The 25,664-nt window shown below is 42.7% G+C and overlaps 2 protein-coding genes and 1 non-coding gene across 4 annotated transcripts; 1 reads left to right on the plus strand and 2 right to left on the minus strand.

Moving 5' to 3' along the window:
• Nucleotides 1-2,099: 2,099 nt before the first annotated feature.
• On the plus strand, nucleotides 2,100-7,096 carry LOC100279768 (Protein EXECUTER 2 chloroplastic). 2 transcript variants are annotated; one of them, XR_556751.3, is made up of 11 exons: nucleotides 2,100-2,472; nucleotides 2,546-2,662; nucleotides 2,800-2,865; nucleotides 3,183-3,289; nucleotides 3,391-3,472; nucleotides 3,568-4,287; nucleotides 4,866-4,986; nucleotides 5,171-5,322; nucleotides 5,403-5,521; nucleotides 5,595-5,687; nucleotides 6,543-7,096. XR_556751.3 is itself a non-coding variant. In NM_001152726.1 (11 exon segments), coding segments are annotated over 11 exon segments (1,884 nt in total). In that variant the 5' UTR covers nucleotides 2,174-2,223; the 3' UTR covers nucleotides 6,645-7,017.
• Nucleotides 7,097-7,386: 290 nt separating this feature from the next.
• TRNAE-CUC (transfer RNA glutamic acid (anticodon CUC)) lies at nucleotides 7,387-7,459 on the minus strand. The gene has a single exon. It is a non-coding gene; the product is annotated as a tRNA-Glu (tRNA).
• A 15,667-nt stretch (nucleotides 7,460-23,126) lies between these two features.
• Nucleotides 23,127-25,408, minus strand: LOC103636725 (cation/calcium exchanger 4). Its single transcript, XM_008659066.4, has one exon. The coding sequence runs from the start codon at nucleotides 25,159-25,161 to the stop codon at nucleotides 23,230-23,232; it is 1,932 nt and encodes a 643-aa protein (XP_008657288.2). The 5' UTR covers nucleotides 25,162-25,408; the 3' UTR covers nucleotides 23,127-23,229.
• Nucleotides 25,409-25,664: the final 256 nt, after the last annotated feature.

Raw genomic sequence — 25,664 nt, forward strand, 5'->3', positions numbered from 1 at the left:
ATAAAAAGGGACCCCTAGGCGCATGGAGGAGAATACCAAGCAACCTTTGAGCATTGTTGATCATTCACACTTCATTCTTGCACACTTGTTCGACATTCTTAGTGATTTGAGCTCCGTTCTAGTGAGAACCTTGTGATACTCTTTTGAGCTCAAGTCTTGGTCTTGTGTGTGCGTATTTGCTGTGGATTTGAGTGTGTTGCTTCTCTCCCTTACTCTAGTGCTTCATTGTGATTCTTATTATAAGGGCGAGAGACTCCAAGTTGTGGAGATTCCTCGCAAACGGGAAAAAGTAAAGTAAAGAAGAACACCGTGGTATTCAAGTTGATCATTGGATCACTTGAGAGGAGTTGAGTGCAACTCTCGTCCGTTGGGACGCCACAACGTGGAGTAGGCAAGTTTTGTACTTGGCCGAACCACGAGATAAATCCTCGTGTCTCTTGTGCTTGTCCTTATTGTGTCTATTGTGCTTCACAAGAGCTCTCCTTTCTACTCACTTGATTTCATTGTTCTAACTCTTAATCAAGTTTGTGGTGTTAAGTTTTAAGTTTTACAGGATCACCTATTCACCCCCCCCCTCTAGGTGCTCTCAATAGACCATGAGGCAACCATGTAATTTTTATTGGAGAGTATCTCACAACATTTAGATCAAACAATCAGTGCCATCTTTTGCATATATAGATCGAACAATTGTGTTAGTTTGTTCAATCAAACTGCTAACTAATATGAATCTACATGTGAGGTTCTCAACTACATAGTTTTGTGGACCGGGGACATGCTCAGTTGGGCGAACCATCGTGCTAACGTTGATGTCGATAGAATTCACCATAGCTCAGTTGACAGAAGAGACAAAGTACAATCCCAGTCGAGCACGCGAGTCAACTCATTAGAGAACATTTTGCTGCCAGTGAGTCCATTTTGAGGAACGACTGGTACACTAAGGCTACTGGCACCTCCGGTACGACGCTGCTGGTAAAACTTATTTCACCCTCCTATAGGAAAGGGAAGAGACAACATTCTTTCGCATAAGCAGACATAGAGCCAACATTCTTTCGCATTAAGTTCTGAACTGATGGCTATGAACTATTCTAAAAATTAACTTTTTCTAATTTGCATACGGATATATATTTCATTAAGATGTGAAAACAATTTGCAAGTATGTGGGATATGTTGCTTTACTAAACGACTTGACCAATCTATATTTTTTGGTCCAAAACGACTAAAAATTAGTTGTCATAGTTATATCTGATATTAAATGCAAAGAAAAGTATACAGATCATCGAGGTAGCAAATTCACGTAAAAAGTATCATGGTTGGCCTGAGGATAACCTGGTTTTATTTCCCCCTATTTTTCATAAAAGTCTCTATATTATATTTGAGTATAGAGTTTAAAATAAAAAAATGTGTGGTCTGGTGGCTAGGTGGATGTGAACGTGAGTTTAAAGCAAATAACCATGGTTCAAATCCGATTTACATATATTTTATCTTATTTTTACCGTTTAGTTCCTTGAAACTGTCCAAACACATGTGCTGATTAGCGCATTTATTTGTAACATATAATTCCTACCAGGTATCAAACACATGCGCAACAGGCTTTGCATTCACGCTTGTGCACATGCAGGTTTTGCATGTAGTGGTGACATTTGCATGCACGGTTGCATGCGCAGCTTTAGTTGTATTCGTTGCATGCGCGGGGGCTTGCATGTACGCAGAGGACGGAGCTTGCATGTATGCAGATGCTTGCATGTACCCAGAGGGTGAGGTGGGGGCATGAATCTGGTCTACATTAGTCTTTTAATAGATAGTATAGATTGGGGAAGAATATTTCCCATTTGCATTTTGGTGGGAAGAAACTTCTTCGTCTCCATCACCTAAGGCCTTGTTCGGTTATTCCTAATACATATGGATTGATTGAGATGAGAAAAAATTAAGAATAAGTTTGATTTGTTTGGGATTTAAACCCCTCCAATCCTACTCAATGCACATGAATTGAGAGCTAACCGAACAAGTCCTAATAAAAAAATTTACCACGAGAAATAAGGGATCACGTCTCCATCGCCACACCTAGGACCCACCCCGCCCCTCGCTCGCTCGCCACTTCCCAATCAAACCGAGGCCGTCATCCTTATCTGAATCGCGTGCTTTCCAGCCCTCTGCCCGCTGTGCCCCACCCCCACGCCCGGCGACCCGCAGGCCGCACCCACCCACCCACCCGCACCCAGCGCCATGTCCACCGCGGCCACCGCGTGCGCCACGCGGGCGGCGGCGCGTCCGCCCCTCAACACGGCTCCGGCACGCCGCGCGCCGCCTTCTGCCGTGCGCCCGCCATCGGCCACCCCCGCCCGCCGCGCCGCCGGCTGTTGCTTCTGCGCCGCCGCCTCCTCGGCGTCGTCGCCCTCCACCTGGGATTGGACCCGATGGAGCCGCCACTTCGACGAGGTCGACCAGGCGGAGAGCTACGCATCCCTCCTCCAGGTAATCGCCATTTCATCATGTTATAACTTCTAATCGAACCAATCTGATGATCGCTCCTTTTCCGACCGCGCAGTTCCAGCTAGAGGAGGCGGTGGAGAACGAGGATTTCGCGGAGGCCGCCAAACTCAAGAGGGACATCATAGAGGCCACCGGAAACGACGCTGTAGCCCACGTCATGGCCGAGCTCAAGGTCTGCAACTGCTTTGTGCTGCCTCACATTCTGTTTCGTTATCCATTTTTAGTTGAGATGTATATTTTCCCCCACCATTGTAGATTACGATTTTCTAACTACATCTGCTCTGTCTGGGTGCTCTTGCATTCTCGCAGAATGCTATAGAGGAACAGCGGTACCAGGACGCGTCAAGGTTGACAAGGCTTGCTGGGACCAGCTTGGTAATTATCAACTCTTCATTGATTATTTTTCTCCGTTTCTTTTGATTGCAGAATTATTTGCCTTCTCAAGTCACTTGTTGCGCATGCATCTTAACCAAACTATCTTTGGCAAATCACTAAACTTGTGCTAACATGGTAATGAACCTAGTAAAAAAGCATGCCCATGATAGTTCCCCTTGACCTTTTGTATTTGTAAAGACAACTATCACTAGCCATAGTCAACAGCTCAAAACCATACATTTTCATATGGAAAAACTCTTTTGATGGGATCCCATTAGAACTGCCGTTGGGATGAATTCTAACCATTTCCATTTCAGGTAGGTTGGTGGGTGGGATATGCTAAGGACACTGATGATTCCATCGGGAGAATTGTACGAATAAGCCCTGGTGTCGGGAGATATGTGGCGAAGAGCTACAACCCAAGGTGTGCCTATCTAAGTTTATAACTTGATCTTAAAAATTAACATCAGACAAGCATCTATATATTGTACACTTCCAACTTACAAAATACTTGTTTTTGTTTAGGCAATTGGTCACTGCATCTTCAGGAACTCCATTATTTGAAATTTTCCTTGTCAAAGAAGATGATGAGACATATACAATGAAGGTGCACTGATCAAATTGCTTTCATATTTATTATAATCCTTACACAACCTCTGTTGTGCACAGATTTGATATTTGTATTTATGAAAAATTAGACAGGTGGTACACATGCGACCAACAAAAGGAACTTCAGGTGCACCATCCATATCATCAACAATAACAGAAAGCCCAGCAAAGGTAGAGAATGAAAATTCATCAGAAAGTAGTGCTATATCTGACAGTGTTACAGAGGAGGCAAATACAGATACTACGGTAAGAGGAAATGAGGATGCTGAAGAGAAAGCACAAGATGTTGGTAGCAGCAAGGATAGTAGTGTCGAAGGATTAAAAAGTGTTTTGAATTTTTTTAAGTCTCGGATTCCTGAATTCAAAGTTCAGGTGATAAATGTTGATGTGGCTGAGGAAACTGAATTAGCTGCAAATTCGTCTGAAGAATTAGTGCAAGATGATGTGAAAAGTACTCCAGAAAGCTCATTGGAAGAGCCAGCCACTGAGGAACTCGAGCAGGAGGAAGATGTTCCGGAAGAAAATACGGATGAAGAAAGTAAAAGCACGGAAGTGAAGCTTTTTATTAGTGGAGTGGTTCACAATAAAGAAGATGCTGGAGCAAAATCATATGTTCGAGTTCCAGCTGAAATAAATAACATGGAAAAGGACTCCTTTGAACTGTACATTCCTGGAGAAGGTTCTGATCGTGATTTGGCTGAAACAAAGGCTGCAAAACAGAAAGTTGCAGATATGGCTGCTAAATTAGCCTCAGAGCTTATGCCGTCTGATGTTGCCAAGGCATTATGGGGTACAGCCAAGAGTTCTTCAAAGGTAGGAATGACATAGGTTTGGCTATACATGTCTGCAACTTAAAAATTTTCGTGAATTATGATTTATACTCATGTGCATCAATGCTTGTTCACTGGTGGGCGAAATCTTATAATCTAATCACAAAATCCTGATTTTTTCTAAGGCATTGAAGGGACCCAGATCCTAAACGTGCTTCTCTAGGAACTTTTGAAGTCTTATGTTATGTACAGCTATATCAGTAATCATGCATGCCTTCCAGAATAAGCAAATACGATTGTTTTGCCCTGTATAAAAAAAGGTCATGAAATTGGGAGGCCCAAGCAACTGGCTGTGCGCTTGTTCCTACAACCTGATGTTTTTTTGGATTTGCAACCTTAACAAAAAGAGGTAGTAACTACTATTAGCACCAATTGGTATTCATGATCCTATTCTTTCCACCGTAGACTGCATTTTTATCAGATTCTATGCTGACAAGATCACCTTCCAGGCACTCATTTCATCTTATGCCAGGCCACTTCTCTTATGCTATCTTTTGCCATCAGTTATCCATACCATGTTCTTGCAAGCAAGTTAACTGACAGATGACATTGTAACTGCAGATAAATAAAGAAGTTCAGGAGCTTTTAAGGCTTACGTTAAGCAAGGCCCGAGTCAAGCTGACCGAAAATACCATTTTTAAACGAATCATTATGGACACTAACAGCACAGATCCATTTAATGGTAAAGTTTCTCCAGTTAATTTGTTGGCCTATTCTTGTATGATCTAACAGTTAAATTGCTGGAATACCATTTTTAATCGCATCATTATGGACACTAACAGCACAGATCCATTTAATGGTGAAGTTTGCCCATTTAAGTTGATGACTTGTATGATCTAACACTTGGATTGCTGGTCTACCTGTAGGTCTCTATGTGGGAGCATTTAGTCCATATGGACCAGAAATTGTGCAGCTTCGTCGGAAGTTCGGCCACTGGAACAGTACTGATGACGTTGAGTTTTTCGAGTATGTCGAAGCAGTAAAGTTGACTGGTGATCTGAGTGTTCCTGCTGGCCAGGTTTGCACCTTCTATTTTCTAAAAAGGTAAAGATGATGTCAATCAGGCTCCCATGATAGACTGATCAAATTTTGTCACAGATAACGTTCCGTGCTAAGATTGGGAAGGGCAAGCGACTTGAGAATCGAGGAGCATATCCAGAGGAATTTGGTGTGGTAATTTCGTCCTGCCGATCTGATTGTTTGAAAGATGCTAAGATGTTAGTTTTCTATGTTCTGACAAGTGAAAGTCACATGCAATTTTCTCATTCTAATTGTACTTTTGTTTTTCAGATTGCCAGTTACAAAGGTCAGGGTAGAATAGCTCAGCCTGGATTCAAAAATCCTCGATGGGTGGATGGTGAGCTGTTGGTACTCAATGGCAAGGTAAACTGAAATACCTATGGTGGTTCTTTTCATCTGTAGTCAACATTCCTGAATCCTGAAACTGATAACTAACTAGTGCGTACAGGCATAATGTACAATATAGCAGGCCTAACTTCCACTTCGGCCTGCAGTTAGATTACTTGGGTTGGTTTTTGGAAACTTGTAGAATATGGTGTTACGTCACTAGGATACAAACTTTTAGAACACCGATTTATGTCACCAGGAGACATGCTTTAGAATACCGAATTTACTTAAGAATATTATAAACTGTCTTGACTAAAGGAAGAAACTTGGAGATTTGCCATTATGAAAGGTGGGCTTTGGACTGAGCAATTTTGTATGTCAGTGGAGAATATTGAGTAGGATTCATAAGAGAAGCGTTAGTAGTTTGGAAAGGAATGACTCGATTTTATGGAACATCTAGCAAAGTTTGTCTCAGATCATTTTATGGAACAAATGACTCGATTTCTCCCCATCGTTTATTAGGCTAGCAATTCTAAAAGTGCCCTCCATAGTATAAAAGATGTGCTCCTGGTACACCATGATTTTGTCTGGTATTATTGTGCAAATTCGAAGAATTGCATGAAGTATTTACATAGCAAAGCCAGTGTCGAGTAAGTCGTTTTGGAGTTTTAAATACATAATCAATCTAGCTATCGAGACAGCTATATTTAGGTGCATAACAAAAGCTAGCTGTCACTAAAAACCCAAAATGACTTACAATTTAGAATGGCGGGATTACATCCTGCCAGTAGATTTTGAACTGTCTATACAACTTGCAGTTTCGGTTGTGGCCATCACTGGATCTGGTCTAATTGCAAGCTTGCTAACACAAATGTATATTTTATTTTGTAGAGTACAATTCCACACCTTGGAGGCGCAGAGCTCGGTTTCCTGTATAGTGTACCTGAGCAGAGTTTTCTGGTTCTCTTCGATCGGCTTAATCTTCCCGAGTGATGAGACTCCTAAAGGGAGCAGACTCCTCACATGTAGATTGCATGAACGCGCAGAGGCCGGCCACAGCTCCAAGTGACCGAAACAGGTCTGGGGGGCCGTTTCCCCATCGTCTTCTGCCCTCTGGGCTTCCTGCCAATCCTTTCTCCGCACCTACTTTTTAGGAGCTCATGTGCTTAACTCGTTTCAGAGTGTGAGGGAAAGTCGACACCATTGCTGGTCTAAACTAACGGAGGAGTCTTAATACTAATAATATATATGTTATAGCATGGTAGTTTGCTCTCCAATGCCACAGTTGTAGCTGTATTGGGTATGGGCATGACAGTTTTGCGAGTTTTACCCGTCATCGTTGATTTCAGTAATTACCGAATTGAATAAAAATCGTTCTGGTGTATCGTGATGTTACAATTATAATAATATAAAACAAGGCAAATAAAGTCTCATGATTTATGATCGTTTTTCTCTTGTAATATGGTCGAGATACTTTTATTCCTGTCCTATTAGATTTTGATATTGACTCGTGGAAAGTCTGGAAAAGAGGAAAGTTTAAACGAAACAGAATCAGATTTACGGTCGAGATACTTTTACTCAATGATGAAGTGGAATCAGGTTTATTGACTTGTGGAAAGTCTGGAAAAGAGGGAAGTGAGAATGAAACAGAATCAGGTGGATATTCACTTGTGGAAATTCTGGAAAAAGGAAACCGAAACGGTGTCGGATTTGAAAAAAAATCAACAAAATTAATTTCCGTTGCCGGGACTCGAACCCGGGTCTTTCGGGTGAGAGCCGAATATCCTGACCAGCTAGACTACAACGGATTGCTGTTGGCTAATGCATACGTAGGTTATTATTCGTATAAGTTTCTGAGCACAAAGATTAAATCTAAATATTCCTGACTGCAGAACATCTATACTTCCATTGTGTATAATGGAACTAGGTACAAGAAACAAAACGATATATAATACGAGTCTATATTTATACTATACAAATTTTGGGTCTATTTTTGGGAAGAGAAGATAGCCACATAGGTTACAAAAACAGAACCATACAATAGTGTTTGAATAGTCTATTTGTTCAAACTCCTTCGTAGAATATCTACATCCGCGTGATTTTCGTTTGCAGCAAGTCATCGACCTCCGCACAAAGGAGCAGCCAACCATCGTTCCACAAGAAGAGAAGCTAGTAGCTTATTACATGTATGAATCACTTTCTGCCCAATCCGTGTGTTTGGTTGTCGTAGAAGTCGAGCCAGGATCGCATGAGTCTAGCCAGTATTAGTAGAACTAGGATGAGATCATGAAGACGCTTTTGTTTGGTTGCTTGTATAGACTTGTTCATATTGGACATAGACTTTGTTTGGTTGGTTGCACTAAAACGTGTATTAGAGAAGGATGCACAAATAAATCTTCAAATATTATATAGCATGAATCGTCTAGTTTTGTTGAAAAAAATCTCAGGAATACAAACATGAAATTAGTTTGATGATTCAATCTTTTAATTAGAAGATATAATAAAAAACACAATAAAAAGATGTCTCGTATTCCATGTCGTTGCATGGGGCTGCCTGCCCGTAGCCTGCATCCCGCTGTACGTATCCCACGGGCGTCTCTGCGCAGCCTGACCGGACACCCCTTTTTGAATCTGGTGAGCCTGGCTTCGTAGAGAAATGAACCAAACAAACCCTGCTTTAAAGATCCGTGGATGCAGTTTCTCATCTCATGCAACCAACCAATCATGCGGAATGTCTCTCTAAATCCTGTCAACATCGACTCTTCGTCTTCCCAAAATTGGCAAAATTTCACATCCCGTTCTTATCCTCCGATCAGTCACCTCCTCCAAATCTCATCACCACCAGCACCCACTCCCCCTCCAAATCCCGTTAGTCCAAATGCCCCTCTTCAAATATGACAGTTTCTTCACACTGCCTCTCCAAATCATGTCAACATTGACTCTCCGTCTTCCCAAAATTAGCAAAATCTCACGTTCTGTTCTCATCCTCCGATCACTCAGCTCCTCCGATCCTCCCAAAATCCCGCTTGCCTCTAATGATCCCCAAATATCATCACCATCAACACCCACTCCACCCTCCGAATCTCATCAGCCCAAACACCCATCCGAATCTCATAAACCCTAAGCCCTAAACTCTAGACCTTAGATTGGGTTGACTATTCCTTTGCAGCAGCAAGTTAGAAAATTCTTTAAGTCTTCTGTGGTATCACTATCGTATGGTTCTGTTTTTGCAAGCTATGTGGCCATCTTCTCTTCCCAAAAAGACCCAAAATTCGTATAGTATAGATATAGACTCATATTATATATCGTTTTGTTCCTTGAACCTAGTTCCATTATACACAACGAAAGTATAGATGTTTAGCAGACAAGAATGCTTTTATCTTGATTCAAAGTCAAATAAAAAAAATAATCGCATCGACTTTTCTTTGATAGAGAAGTTTCACCCACCACCTTTGTGCGTTAGGGAGGCCGATGTTCTTGTGCAAGGATCAATGGCTGCTACTTAGTGCGTTGCGAAGGTCGATGACTGGCTACAAACAAAAATCACGCGGATGCAAATATTCTATAGAGGAGTTTGAACAAATAGACCATTCAAACACTATCATATGAATCTGTTTTTACAAGCTATGTGGCCATCTTCTCTTCCAAAAAATAGACCCAAAATTCGTATAGTATAGATATAGACTCGTATTATATATCGTTTTGTTTCTTGGACCTAGTTCCATTATACACAACAGAAGTATAGATGTTCTGCACTCAAGAATATTTAGAAAGTAGCATTTCCTATTTTTTTTGTTGTTGCCTCAAAATCTGAAACACCCAGAGTGCGAGGTGGATATCATGAGTACGAAACTTGTAAAGTTACAATATTTTTTATAGTTTTCCCTTGGTTATGTTACTTTGGTTGTCTCTCTAATTCCGAGGGGTATTATGTTGTCATTTGGTAGTTGGTATCCATTTTCTATCCAAACCCATCTAACCATCTCGTACCAAACAAAGGAATCTATATCCCACACTCATCTCTTCCTATACTATTTAAATTTCCATTTCCCAAGCCAAGATTACATCTAAGTGCCACCCTTGTGTTCCCTAGTCTTCCATCCAACATCGCCATTGCCAAGAAACTATCATAGCAATCCATGACCTCCTAGACTTATCAACGATATGAGGTTGCCAGAGTAGGTGTCAAGGTGCCCATGCACGAGCTTGATAAGGTGGGACGATGAACACCTGAAAGTCGCCTAGAGGGGGGTGGATAGGCGGAAATTGAAATTTACAACTTTAAACACACTACAAGCCGGGGTTAGCGTTAGAATAAAATCCGAGTCCGAGAGAGAGGGGAAAACAAATCAACCAAGAAAATAAAGTGGATGACACAGTGATTTGTTATACCGAGGTTCGGTTCCAATGAACCTAGTCCCCGTTGAGGTGGTCACAAAGACCGGGTCTCTTTCAACCCTTTCCCTCTCTCAAACGGTCACTTAGACCGAGTGAGCTTTCTCCTTAATCAAACAGGTCACTTAGACCCCACAAGGACCACCACACACTTGGTGTCTCTTGCTTTGATTACAAGTCACTTAGAGAACAAGAATGAGGAAGAAGAAAGTCAACCAAGCAACAAGAGCAACAATGAAACACAAGAAACGATCCTCTCACAAGTCCTAAAGACTAGAATTGAATTGGGGACTTTGATCGGATCGAAGGCTTTGATTTGTGTCTTGGAGTGTTGTGTTTTGCTCTTGTATTGAATGGAGTGTGATGAATGCTTGGATGGTTGGAGCGGAGGTGGTTGTGGGGTATTTATAGCCCCCAACCATCAATTCAACCGTTGGGGCAGGCTGCTTTCGATGGGCGCACCGGTGCGCCACCGACACAGTTCGGTGCGCCAGCCACATCACCCAACCGTTAGGGTTCTGACGATTTCGACCGTTGGAGCTTTGTCTTCTGGTGGCACCAGATAGTCCGGTGCCGCACCGGACAGGTACTGTTTATTGTCCGGTGCACCTTCTAGCGGCTGCTCTGACTTCTGCGCGAACTGTCCGCACACTGTAGCGTGCAGGCGACCGTTGCGCTGGCTAGCCATTGCTCCGCTGGTGCACCGGACAGTCCGGTGGCACACCGGACAGTCCGGTGAATTATAGCGGAGCGGCGCTTTTGAAACCCGAAGGTGAAGAGTTTGAACTTGTACGACCCTGGTGCACCGGACACTGTCCGGTGGCACACCGGACAGTCCGGTGTGCCAAACCAGGGTGCTCTTCGGTTTCTTTTGCTCCTTTCTTTTTGAACCCTAACTTGATCTTTATATTGGTTTATGTTGAACCTTTAGCACCTGTATAATATATAATCTAGAGCAAACTAATTAGTCCAATTATTTGTGTTGGGCATTCAACCACCAAAATCATTTATAGGAAAAGGTTAAACCCTATTTCCCTTTCAATCTCCCCCTTTTTAGTGATTGATGACAACACAAACCAAAGCAAATGTATAAGTGCATAATTGAACTAGTTTGCATAAGGTAAGTGCAAAGGTTGCTTGGAATTAAACCAATATATACTTTTACTTGATATGCATGGTTGCTTTCTTTTATTTAACATTTTGGACCACGCTTGCACCACTTGTTTTGTTTTTGCAAATATTTTTGGAAAATCTTTTCAAAGTCTTTTTGCAAATAGTCAAAGGTATATAAATAAGATTTCGAGAAGCATTTCAAGATTTGAAATTTTCTCCCCCTGTTTCAAATGATTTTCCTTTGACTTAACAAAACCCCCCCCTGAATGAAATTCACCTCTTAGCTTTCAAGAGGGTTTTACCAATTTGAGCAAGATTTAGATACCAATTTGAAAAACTCTTGAAAGTAAACATACCAAAATATATCAATTGAAAATTTTGAAATTGGTGGTGGTGCGGTCCTTTTGCTTTGGGCTAATACTCTCTCCCCCTTTGGCATTAATCGCCAAAAACGGAGACTTTGTGAGCCCTTTTACTTTTCTCTCCTATTGGTACAAATAAATATGAGTGGAATATTTTACCAATTTGAGAGTGATGTGGAGTGATGGCGAAGGGTAAATGATACCGATAGAGTGGAGTGGAAGCCTTGTCTTCGCCGAAGACTCCATTTCCCTTTCAATCTACGACTTAGCATAGAAATACACTTGAAAACACATTAGTCGTAAACATAAACGAGATATGATCAAAGATATATAAATGAGCTATGTATGCAAAGTTTCAATCAAAGTTCCGAGAATCAAGAATGTTTAGCTCATTCCTAAGTTTGCTAAAGGTTTTCTCATCTAAAGGCTTGGTAAAGATATCAGCTAATTGTTCTTTGGTGCTAACATAAGCAATCTCGATATCCCCCCTTTGTTGGTGATCCCTCAAAAAGTGATACCGAATGTCTATGTGCTTAGTGCGGCTGCGTTCAACGGGATTATCCGCCATGCGGATTGCACTATCATTGTCACATAGGAGAGAGACTTTGCTCAACTTGTAGCCATAGTCCCTGAGGGTTTGCCTCATCCAAAGTAATTGCGCACAACAATAGCCTGCGACAATGTACTCGGCTTCGGCGGTAGAAAGAGCTACTGAGTTTTGTTTCTTTAAAGCCCAAGACACCAGGGATCTCCCCAGAAACTGACAAGTCCCTGATGTGCTCTTCCTATCAATTTTACACCCTGCCCAATCAGCATCTGAATATCCTATTAAATCAAAGGTGGATCCCTTGGGGTACCAAAGACCAAACTTAGGAGTGTAAACTAAATATCTCATGATTCTTTTCATGGCCCTAAGGTGAACTTCCTTATGATCGGCTTAGAACCTTGCACACATGCATACAGAAAGCATAATATCCGATCGAGATGCACATAAATAGAGTAAAGATCCTATCATCGACCGGTATACCTTTTGATCTACAGATTTACCTCCCGTGTCGAGGTCGAGATGCCCATTTGTTCCCATGGGTGTCTTGATGGGCTTGGCATCCTTCATTCAAAACTTGGTAAGTATGTCTTGAATGTACTTTGTTTGGCTGATGAAGGTGCCTTCTTAGAGTTGCTTGACTTGAAATCCTAAAAAATACTTCAACCCCCCATCATAGACATCTCGAATTTTTGAATCATGATCCTACTAAACTCTTCACAAGTAGATTTGTTAGTAGACCCAAATATGATATCATCAACATAAATTTGGCATACAAACAAATCTTTTGCGATGGTTTTAGTAAAGAGAGTAGGATCGACTTTGCCGACTTTGAAACCATTTGTGATAAGAAAATCTCGCAGGCATTCATACCATGCTCTTGGGGCTTGCTTGAGCCCATAAAGCGCATTTGAGAGTTTATAAACATGGTTAGGGTACTCACTATCTTCAAACCTGGGAGGTTGTTCAACATAGACCTCTTCCTTGATTGGTCCATTAAGGAAGGCACTCTTCACGTCCATTTGATAAATCTTAAAGCCATGGTGAGTAGCATAGGCAAGTAATATGCGAATTGACTCAAGCCTAGCTACGGGCGCATAGGTTTCACCGAAATCCAAACCTTCGACTTGTGAATATCCCTTGGCCACAAGTCGGGCTTTGTTCCTTGTCACCACAACATGCTCGTCTTGCTTGTTGCGGAATACCCACTGGTTCCTACAACATTTTGGTTAGGACGTGGAACTAAATACCATACCTCATTCCTTGTGAAGTTGTTGAGCTCCTCTTGCATTGCCAGCACCCAATCCAAATCTCTTAGTGCATCTTCCACCCTGTATGGCTCAATAGAAGGCATAAAAGAGTAATGTTCACAAAAATGAGCGACTCGAAATCGAGTTGTTACCCCCTTATAAATACCACCGTGGATGGAGTTCACGGGGTGATCTCTTTGAATCGCTTGGTGTATTCTTGGGTGTGGCGGTCTTTGACCCTGTATCTCTTGTTCATCTTCCTTGTCTTGATCAACTTCATCTCCCCCTTGATCATTGTCCTCCTCTTGAGGTGGCTCATCCTCTTGATCTTCATCTTCATTGTCTTGAGCCTGATCCTCATCTTAAGTTGGTGGAGATGCTTGATTGGAAGATGATGGTCGATCTGTGCGTGAGTGGGCTCTTCGGATTCCTTAGGACACACATCCCCAATGGACATGTTCCTTAGCGTGACGCACAGAGCCTCTTCATCATCTAATTCATCAAGATCAACTTGCTCCACTTGGGAGCCATTAGTTTCATCAAACACAATGTCACAAGAAACCTCAACTAATCCAGTGGATTTGTTGAAGACTCTATATGCCCTTGTGTTTGAGTCATAACCAAGTAAAAAGCCTTCTACAACCTTAGGAGCAAATTTAGATTTTCTACCTCTTTTAACAAGAATAAAGCATTTGCTACCAAAGACTCTAAAATATGAAACATTGGGCTTTTTACCGGTGAGAAGTTCATATGATGTCTTTTTGAGGATTGGTGAAGGTAGAGCCGGTTGATGTAGTAGCAGGCGGTGTTAATCGCCTCAGCCTAAAACCGGTCCGGAGTCTTGTACTCATCAAGCATGGTCCTCGCCATGTCTAGTAGAGTTCTATTCTTCCTCTCCACTACACCATTTTGTTAAGGTGTGTAGGGAGAAGAGAACTCATGCTTGATTCCTTCATCCTCAAGAAAGCCTTCTATTTGAGAGTTCTTGAACTCCGTCCCATTATCGCTTCTTATCTTTTTGATTCTCAATCCGAACTCATTTTGAGCTTGTCTTAAGAATCCCTTTAAGGTCTCTTGGGTCTGAGATTTTCCTGTAAAAAGAATACCCAAGTGAAGCGAGAATAATCATTCACAATTACAATACAATACTTACTCCCGCCGATGCTTATGTAAGCTATCGGACCGAATAAGTCCATGTGGAGTAACTCCAGTGGCCTGCCCGTTGCCATTATGTTCTTGTGTGGATGATGGGTACCAACTTGCTTTTCTGCTTGACATGCGCTACAAACCCTGTCTTTCTCAAAATGAACATTTGTTAGTCTCAAAATGTGATCTCCATTTAGAAGCTTATGAAGATTCTTCATCCCAATATGGGCAAGTCGGCGATGCCAGAGCCAAACCATATTAGTCTTAGCAATTAAGTAAGTATCGAGTCCAGCTCTATTAAAATCAACTAAGTATAGCTGACCCTCTAATACTCCTTTAAATGCTACTGAATCATCACTTCTTCTAAAGACAGTGACACCTATATCCGTAAAAAGATAGGTGTAACCCATTTTGCATAATTGAGAAACTGAAAGCAAGTTGTAATCTAAAGAATCTACAAGAAAAACATTGGAAATAGAATGGTCAGGTGATATAGCAATTTTACCAAGTCTTTTGACCAAACCTTGATTTCCATCCCCGAATGTGATAGCTCTTTGAGGATCTTCGTTTTTCTCATAGGAGGAGAACATCCTTTTCTCCCTTGTCATGTGGTTTGTGCATCCACTATCAATAATCCAACTTGAGCCCCGAATGCATACACCTGCAAAACAATTTAGGTCTTTTTCTTAGGTACCCAAACGGTCTTGGGTCCTTTCACATTAGAAACAAGCACCTTGGGTACCCAACTACAAGTCTTGGAGCCCTTGTGTTTGCCCCCAACATATTTGGCAACTACTTTGCCTGATTTGTTAGTTAGCACATAAGATGCATCAAAAGTTTTAAATGAAACATTAGGTTCATTTGATGCAGTAGGAGTTTTCTTTTTAGGCATTTTAACATGGGTAGAATGATTAGAGCTAGACGCCTCATTCTTGTACATAAAAGCATGATGGGAAACATAATGAGACTTCCTAGCATGAATTCTCCTAATCTTGTGCTCAGGATAACCAGCAGGATATAAAATGTAACCTTCGTTATCCTGAGCCATGGGAGCCTTGCCCTTAACAAAGTTAGACAATCTTTTGGGGGCATTAAGTTTGACCTTGCTTCCCTGTTGGAAACCAATGCCATCCTTGATGCCAGGGCGTTTCCCATTATAGAGCATGCTTCTAGCAAATTTAAATTTTTCATTTTCTATCTCATGCTCATTAATTTTACTAGTTAGTTGTGCTATATGATCATTTTGTTGTTTAATTAAAACTAGGTGATCATGAATAGCATCAACATTAATGTCTCTGCATCTAGTACAGATAGTGGCATGATCAACAGTAGATGTAGAGGGTTTGCAAGAAATTAATTCATCAATCTTAGCATGTAAAATAGCATTCTCATTTCTAAGATTGAAAACAGAAACATTGTAAACATTTAAATCTTTAGCCTTAGAAATTAACTTATCATTCTCAGTTTTAAGGCTAGCAATTGATTCATCCAATTTATCAATCTTAGCAATTAAACTAGCATTATCATTTTAAGATTGGTAATTGAATTATCACAAGCATTTAACTTCTCAACCTTAGCAAATAAATTAACATTCTTAGTTCTAAGGTTGGAAATAGTGTCATGGCAAATGCTAAGCTCCTTAGTCAAATTTTCACATTTTTTAACTTCCTGAGCATAAGCATTTTTAACTTTAACATGCCTTTTGTTTTCCTTAATAAGGAATTCCTCTTGGCTATCGAAGAGTTCATCGTTCTCATGAATAGCACCTATCAATTCATTTAATTTTTTCTTTTTGTTGCATGTTAAGGTTGGCAAAAAGACTAAGCAAGTTATCTTCATCTTCACGAGAACTACCCTCATCACTAGATGTAGTATACTTGGGGGTGGTTCTAGTTTGTACCTTCTTTTTCTTGCCGTACTTAGACATGAAGCATTTGTGGCCGACGTTGGGGAAGAGAAGTCCCTTGTTGATGGCGATGTTGGCGGCGTCCTCATCGGAGGAGGAGTCGGTGGAGCTCATGTCGGAGTCCCATTCCCGACACATGTGGGCATCGCCGCCCTTCTTCTTGTAGTATCTCTTCTTCTCCTTCTTCTTCCCTCTCTTGTCGTCGCCCCTGTCACTGTCACTAGATATAGAACATTTTGCTATAAGTGACCGGGCTTACCACACTTGTAGCACACCCTTTTGGAACAGGGCTTGTAGTCTCTCCCCTTCCTTTGCTTGAGGATTTGGCGAAAGCTCTTGATGATGAGCGTCATTTCCTCGTTGTCGAGCTTGGAGGCGTCGATGGGGAGCCTACTTGATGTAGACTCTTCTTTCTTCTCCTCCGTCGCTTTGAATGCGACGGGTTGCACCTTGGGTGTGGAGGTGCCACCTTGCTCCAAGCTGACAATTTGTTTGGAGCCTTTGATCATCAACTCAAAGCTCACAAACTTCCATATTACCTTCTCGGGAGACATTAGCTTATATCTAGGATCACCATGTATTAATTGAACTTGAGTAGGATTACGAAAAATGAGTGATCTTAGAATAACCTTGACCATTTCATGGTCATCCCATTTGGTGCTCCCGAGGTTGCGCACTTGGTTGACCAAGGTCTTGAGCCGGTTGTACATTGCTTGTGGCTCCTCTCCTTGGTTGAGGCGAATCGACCGAGCTCCCCCTCGATCGTCTCCCGCTTGGTGATCTTGGTTACCTCATCCCCTTCATGCGCGGTCTTTAGTACATCCCAAATCTCTTTGGCACTTTTTAGCCCTTGCACCTTATTATACTCCTCTCGACATAGAGATGCGAGGAGTATAGTGGTGGCTTGAGAGTCAAAGTGCCGGATTTGGGTGACTTAGTCCAAATCATAATCTTCATCCCCTACGGATAGTACCTGCGCTCCAAATTCAACAATGTCCCATATACTTGCGTGGAGTGAGGTTAGGTGATGCCTCATTTTATCACTCCACATACAATAATCTTCACCATAAAAAATCGGTGGTTTGCCTAATGGGACGGAAAGTAAAGGAGTGCATTTAGAAATGCGGGGATAGCGTAGGGGATCTTACTAAACTTCTTGCGCTCATGGCGCTTAGAAGTGACGGACGGAGCGTCGGAGCCAGAGGTGGAGGGCAACGAAGAATCGGTCTCGTAGAAGACCATTTTCTTCATTTTCTTCTTGTCGCCACTCTGGTGCGACTTGACGCGGGGAGGTGATTCCTCCCTTCCTTTGGCGCCGGATTCCCTTGATGGAGCCTTCCCGTGGCTTGTGCCCATTTCCATCTCCCTCTTGGTGGATCCTCCCGACATCACTTCGAGTGGTTAGACTCTAATGAAGTACCGGGCTCTGATACCAATTGAAAGTCGCCTAAAGGGGGTGGATAGGCGGAAACTGAAATTTATAACTCTAAACACACTACAAGCTGGAGTTAGCGTTAGAATAAAATCCGAGTCCGGGAGAGAGGGGAAAACAAATGAACCAAGAAAATAAAGCGGATGACACGGTGATTTGTTTTACCGAGGTTCGGTTCCAATGAACCTAGTCCCCGTTGAGGTGGTCACAAAGACCGGGTCTCTTTCAACACTTTCCCTCTCTCAAACGGTCACTTAGTCCGAGTGAGCTTTCTCCTTAATCAAACGGGTCACTTAGACCCCACAAGGACCACCACACACTTGGTGTCTCTTGCTTTGATTACGAGTCACTTAGAGAACAAGAATGATGGAGAAGAAAGCCAACCAAGCAACAAGAGCAACAATGAAACACAAGAAACGATCCTCTCACAAGTCCTAAAGACTAGAATTGAATTGGAGACTTTGATCGGATCGAAGGCTTTGATTTGTGTCTTGGAGTGTTGTGTTTTGCTCCTTTCTTTTTGAACTCTAACTTGATCTTTATATTGGTTTGTGTTGAACCTTTAGCACCTGTAGAATATATAATCTAGAGCAAACTAGTTAGTCCAATTATTTGTGTTGGGCATTCAACCACCAAAATCATTTATAGGAAAAGGTTAAACCCTATTTCCCTTTCAACACCATCGAGGAGTACAACTTGTTCATGGACTCTGCTCAGAGGAGTGCCATGGCGTGGGCAGATGTCAAAGGCTGTGGCATAGAGGACAACCAGATCTAACAAGCCCCAACACCGAGTATTTATGATTTGGTACCTTCTCGTTTTCGCACCACCTATGGTTAGAGCCAGACATGACCAATATGACATAGTGGTTGCCCGTTACCGATAAGGGTCTATCAAAGATTCTTCTTTTCATTACAACAACAAAACTTTTTCGTCAAAAGCAAGTTTGGATGGGCTAGAGTTGGAACCCAATAGAAATCAAGTCAAGGTTCAGGACATAACTATTTCCCATCCACTCCTATTTAACATTAAACCTTTGGTTATATTCCATCGCTCCCAGTCTCACTGCATATTCCTATGTCAACTTAAGTCTCCCCTACCTCCCTTTCCCATTACTACCACGCTTTAGAATCCCACTACGCACTGGTGCCTCAGAAGGTCTTTGTTGGATGTATCCAAACCATCTCAGACGGTGTTAGGCAAGCTTTTTCTTTAGTTGGTGCTACCCCTAACTTATCATGTATATAATTGATCTGGATTCGATCCCTTTTTGTACAACCATAAAGCCAAGTAGCCAACACAAATACACATTTCCGAAACACTTATCTGTTGAACATGTTGTCTTTTTGTAAGTCAACATTTTGCACTATACAACATAGCATGTCTAATCATCGTCCTATAAAACTTATCTTTTGGTTTCTGTGGTACCATCTTATCATATAGAACGCCGGATGTTTGATACCACTTCATCCACCCGCTTTGATTCTATTACTAACATCTTCATCAATACACATGTCTCTATGTAGTATTGATCCTAAATACTGAAAGGTATCCTTCCTAGACACCACTTGACCTTCCAAACTAACATGTGTAGCAGTGTCGAAGTCACATCTCATATATTTGGTTTAAGTTCTATTGAGCTGAACTTTAGAATCTCCCACCATAACTCTAGTTTCCAATTTACTCCTACTCGACTTTTATCAACTAGCACTACATTATCCGCAAAAAACATACACCAAGGATATCCCCTTGTGGTCCTTTGTGGCCTTATCTATCACTAAGGCAAAAAGGTATGGGCTCAAAGTCGATCCTTCATGTAGGTCTATTTTTGTTGGGGTGGATACCACATGTGTGACGTGGCATGGGATCAATAGGAGGTGACAAGTATCTAATCGTTTGGATCCCCATCCAACCTTCATGGGGCAGACCTCGTTTCATCTATCCATCGGGCATGAGGAACGGAAGATAAAATGTTTTCCGTCTCGTCTGACCACCGAAGGTCTAAGGAGCAGGCGACTCCACCTCAGATTTTTGTCTTGCCCAATCCTCGACCACCGAGGATCTAGGGCAAGCGAATCTGCCTTGGACTTCCATCTCGTTCGGCCTTCGACCCCGACCTCTAGGGGTTTAGGAGCCGAACAACACCGCCTTAAGGTTCCGCTTCGCTCGACCCCCAGGGACAAGGGGTCAAATATTTGGCCCGACCATGCTGGCATGAAATTCTTGGGATCATATCACGCCAACCATTATAGACATGAGAACATGCAAGTCAGGATTTGACACAAGTGTGCAACCTAAATGACAACACAAGAGTTGATATATCAGGACATGGGCATCACTTGTCACGGCTTGGAGACTGGCACTGGCTCAACCACTCCGTATCTAGAAAGTCAATAAAGGACACTAGGTAAACTGATGTAGGACTTGATAGAGCGTAATGATAGACACCAATGTGGGGGTGTTGTGGCTACTGTATCCTGACATAGGGAGGAGACGTCATCTAGGGCGTTTCTTGGTCGACAAGAACCTCGAGGGACAACATGCTACGCGATGACACCTGACCTTAACTCGCTTCGTCGTACCCTACGACACATGTAACGAGATCCCTCTCTCACCTTGGCCTTTAAACTGGAAGGACCATAGTTTAGAAGACAAGCAATCACTTGCATACATCACCAGAACAAGTCATTCACAAAGCACTTGCAACCGCATGAGCACTCACTCCAGAGACTTGGGAGCTTGATCCCTCTCTAGCTTGTTTGCAACCCCCTACTATAAACTAGTGCAGGGTAACATGAATCACTCAACTGAACGTGGGGACATTCTGCCTGAACTAGTATAAACTTTTGTGTCAACTACACACACCATCCACTCCAAGGCATACAAAGCATGATAGTAACTAGCCAATGGTTACAAAACACCGACAATTCTAATCTATTTGTGTCTCCATCACTTATTCGAACACTAGTCACAACATTGTTATACATGTCCTTAATGACTCCGACATACTTCATTGAAACATAATTTATGTTTGTCCAAAGTCAACATAACATTCTTTGCTATTTTGTCGTAAACCTTCTCCAAGTCAATGGAAGCCACATGCGAGTCCTTCTGCTCCCTATACTGCTCCATCACATGTCTTATTAAGAAAATAACTTCCATGGTTGATCTTGCGGGCATGAAACCAAATTAGTTCATAGAGATCTCGTTATTCCTCTCAAACGATGCTCAATAACTCTCTCCAATAGTTTCATAGTATAGCTCATCAACTTAATTCTCTAGTAACTAGTACAACTTTGAATATCCCTCTTATTATTGTAGATTGGTACCAATATACTTCTCCACTAGTTAGGCATCTTGTTTAACCGAAAGATATGATTGAACAACTTGGTTATCCATACTATAACTATGACCTAGAGGTATCTCATGCCTCAATTGGGATACCATTTGAGCCCATCGCCTTACCCACTTTCACCTTTTCAATGCTTCTCTAACATCAGATTCTTGGATCCTACACCAAAAGCGCCTATTGATGTCATCAAAAGAGTAATCTAATTGAAAAGTTGTGTCCCATTCTCCCCATTGAACAATGTGTCAAAATACTCTTGCCGTCTATGTATGATCTCATCCTCTTCACCAAGAGGTACTCTATTTCATTCTTAATGCATTTAACTTAGTTGAAGTCTCTTGTCTCTCTCACGAACCCTATCCGTCCTATATATGCCATTTTCTCCTTCCTTCGTACTCAAACGTTAGTAAAGATCCTAGTATGCCCTACCCTTTGCCACACTTATAGGTTTCTTTAGTCTTCTTTGCTACCTTATACTTTTCTATGTTGTCCACACTCATGTCATGATACAAACGTCTATAGCATTCTTTCTCCCCTTTAATAGCCATTTGAACTTCCCCATTCCACCACCAAGTATCTTTAGCTTTGTCTCCACTCTCTTTAGTTGCTCCACACATCTCTAAGGCCACCTTCCAAACAAAGGTTGCCATCCAACATGTTGAAGATTTCTATCGCCTCTCCTTTCAGTTTCCACCAATTTGTTCTGACAATAGTTTATTCCTATGGGCACGTACTTAAGAACGAAAGGTCGCCACCACAAGCTTATGATGAGAGACAAACACAATCCCAAGCATGTTCGTTTATCCTCTCATCTTATGAGGACAAAATTAACCTGACTAAAGTGTTGGCCACTACTCTAGGTCACTAAATGAGATTCTCACTTCCTTTAGGCCTTGTTCGGTTAGGGGTGGATTGAGGGGGATTGGAGGGGATTAAATCCCCTTCTATACAAATTTAAATAGGAGGGGATTTAATCCCCTCCAATCCCCCTCAAACCCCTTTAAACCGAACAAGCCCTTAAGGGTGTGTTTGGTTTGGATTTTGCCTCCTAAAACTCAAAAGTCTAACCAAAGGACTAGATCCAGAAAACAGTTTTTTTCTAAAAGCCTTCTTGTAGTGCAAAACTGAAAGAACCTCTGGACTCACTTTTAACGTCTTTCGGATGGAACTATGAAAATATATATGGAAGAACTTTTAGCGACTTTTAGTGATTTTCACCAAACGGGTTTTAGTTTTTTAACAGCTCACTGCTCACATCAATTTTTTTCATAGCTCACAGTTCACAATAACTTTTTTCACAGTCACAACCCAACCAAGCAGACCCTAAGTGTCGGCTATCAAGAAGTCAAAAGCTATCACAAAGTCCAAAACTTACCCCCCCCCCCCCCTGATTCCTCTTGATTCCTACTATCGTAGCAAAACTTCCATGAATTGGTCGACCAAATTTCATCTTTAAGAGTAAAGAAATATCATTTATTTGAAATGGATAAAAACTACAAGTGAGGGCAACATGAGATACAAAGCTTGCTGGGCATATATCACATATAGTTGTTGTTTGGTTCATAAAATGTAACGTAAATGACAACCGTAATGCTTCACGCTCGAGTACCAACAGCAATAACTTTGAATAGGCCGGTATCACTTTCTAGTATGGAATCCGATTACGGTTGGACTTAAACAAACATGGTTTAACGTTATCAGTTATCCATCACGTTACAAATATGTGAACCAAACAACACCATAAGCTTATAAAGTTTGACAAGTGGCAGACAAGATGGAAGGAGATTTACTATGTGCAATGCAAATATGTAACACAAAGTTCAAAGTGTGTTACCATTATTACTGTGATTGAAGATAAATTTATACATAAAAATAAATGGCACAATTGCAAGTGTGTTTTCTCCCAAAAATATCAAAACCCAGAAAATGTGCAGACAAGTAGACATACAAGAACGGACGTACAGAACAGAGCAACACGTACAAAACAAAGCAACACTGTATAACTACATTTCATTTATATAAAATGGCAGCCATGAGCAAGTACATTGATGTCAATCCCAACTTTACAGGCAAATAATTATCTAACTCAAGCCAGGCAGTGGCAATATGCCGACAGCATTGCTTACCCTAATAAAAAGAAAAACTGAGTAAAGAGAAATGAGGCCAACTCCAAGTATCTTGTTAGGCCGCATGTCACCTCTAGGCAGCATAACAAGAGCCCAGATCAATCCAGCAACAAGAAAGCTCATTGTGTAAATAAGAGAGTGGTCTTGCGGAAGAACATACGAATTGGGTGCCGTTGACCAAGCTCCAAGCAGCATTGATATACCCAAACCAGCAAGTGTATTAAACATAGGTCCTGCATAACATCCAGACATGGCAATCTGCACGCCGTCACCTCCATTCATTGCTAAAGCGACATTTGACATCAAGTCACCCATCGAATTCCCCCATGCTAACACTGTTAGCCCAAGTATTGAAGGATTAATTCCCAGTATCACACCCGAAGCAACCAAAAGTTCAACCAATTCATTAGCGATGATGTAGAACCAGATGATGCTCATCACAAAGCCTCCAAAAACCCATGGGAACAAAAACCTCCGTGGAGGACGTTCATTACTGGTGAACAGGAAAGCCAGGGCAGCAAGTGTGATCCCCAAAATGACAGCCATAACATATGCTGCTATGCTAACCTTTGTGGATACTGTATCCTGACTGCTCCATAAAAATGCCAAAAGAACAGGCGCCAAGCAAGAACTTGCAACAGCACATTCTTTCGACCAGCGATCTTCCTCCACTATAGGAATTGTCAACCTTCTTGGTATCGTCAAGGGAAGCTTCATAAACAAAAACAGCTTGGAAATATTGAACATGGAGTTATCCACTTCTCCCTCACTCCAACCCCATAATGGTCTTGGGCTGTCAGGCGAACCAACTCTATTCCCATGATTTGAGTAGATGGCCACATGAGAAGCCCACATCCATTGAGGCAGGGACGTATTCATTTGGGCCACGTCACCATCTGCATCCTCCTCAAGAAGTGAACTGTACACTGACTCATCCTCCTCTGCTCCTTGTTCAAATATACTTGCCCTCACAGGCAACAATGGTGTGACCACATCAAACTTCAGCTTCCTGGCATGTTTCCTCAATACCTCATTTGCAGCCACAACAAATGCATAGACCGCATAAATCGACACAAACATCATAGCTCCCCAAACAGTCACCTTCCCAACGATCAACACTATAGACAAAGTGAGCAGAGTCACCAGAAAGAACCCAACATCCCTAACAAAGCACCTCCTATCAATCTGCACATTCTTCTCGGCAACACACAATGAAACTGCCCCAACCACAACACAAGTGACGAATACAGCTCCACCGAGCACACTGTTCAGCCCAACATCACCAGCACCGCTGCCCATAAACGCAGCAATGCTAGCAAACACGTCAGGAGCGCCATTACCAAAGGGGAGCAACGTCACGCCAGCCACGGTCGGCGGGAGCCGCAGCAGTGCCGACATCTTCTCAAGGCTGCAGCAGAAGTAGTCGGCAGCAGTATTGCCCAGCATATAGAACAGCGCGGCCAGGCATACCCCGAGCACCGCGTAGCCCAGCAACCTGAACCTCTCGCATCTGCAGTAGAAGAAACCCAGGTAGTCGACTAACCCACTGGAGCTGCACTGCGGGTGGGCCCGGAGGAACTCGCACTGCGTCCCGAACCCCTCGTGCCGCGCGATGTCCGCGCACGCCGCGGCAGGGTCCTCCGCCTGCTCGCCATTTAGCGTAGCGGCACCAGAAGGATTCGCGGCGCTAGATGTGGGGCCGCCAGGGTCGGCATCGGAGAGGAATCTGCGGTGCACCGGGTGCAATCCGGAGCCCAGGAGCCGTGCAGCGCGCGGCGGGCCACAACCGGAACGGCTGTACAGGAGGAGGAGGAACAGCACCAGGGAGACGGCGGCAAGGGGGCGGACCCGGCGCGGCTGCGACGCGATCATCTCCGGCGGGCTCATGTAGAAGGGTTTCCGTAGGCGCACATGCCGATTTCGCGGTCGAATTTGGGGGATTTGACAGGTAGGGAGGTGATTGGAGGAATGGGGCCGTGGTTAGGGTTTGCCGTAGAGGTTGGGCGTGCCTGCCTTCCCGCTTCGGTAGTCGACGACGAGAGCAAGCTGTGACCGAAACCGGATTCCTCATTGCAGTTTAATCCGGGTGACAGGGTCACATAGAACAATTGAAAAACTACTACTTTTACGGTTTCTAGGCAACAACTAATCTCTACTACTATTATAATCCTAACGTAGGCGTCCACTTCTCCGGCCGGTGCATGTTCTGCCGCATCCAGCACGTCCAACCCGCATCCAACGCCCCTGCCGCATCCCGCGTCCCTCCCGCACGCGTGCCGCATCTCGCGTCCCTCCCGCACGCGTCCCCGCCGCAGCCCCCGCGATCCCCTTCCCAAGGAGAAATTTGGAACCGAGCCATTATGAAACGTGGGATTCGCTAGTTTGCCATT

This window comes from Zea mays, chromosome 8 (genome assembly GCF_902167145.1).
Source record: "Zea mays cultivar B73 chromosome 8, Zm-B73-REFERENCE-NAM-5.0, whole genome shotgun sequence".
Taxonomy (NCBI): Eukaryota; Viridiplantae; Streptophyta; class Magnoliopsida; order Poales; family Poaceae; genus Zea; species Zea mays.

What these genes read in the sequence shown, in the direction of transcription:
- LOC103636725 (XM_008659066.4), bottom strand. Translation starts at nt 25,161, where the DNA reads ATGAGCCCGCCGGAGATGATCGCGTCGCAGCCGCGCCGGGTCCGCCCC.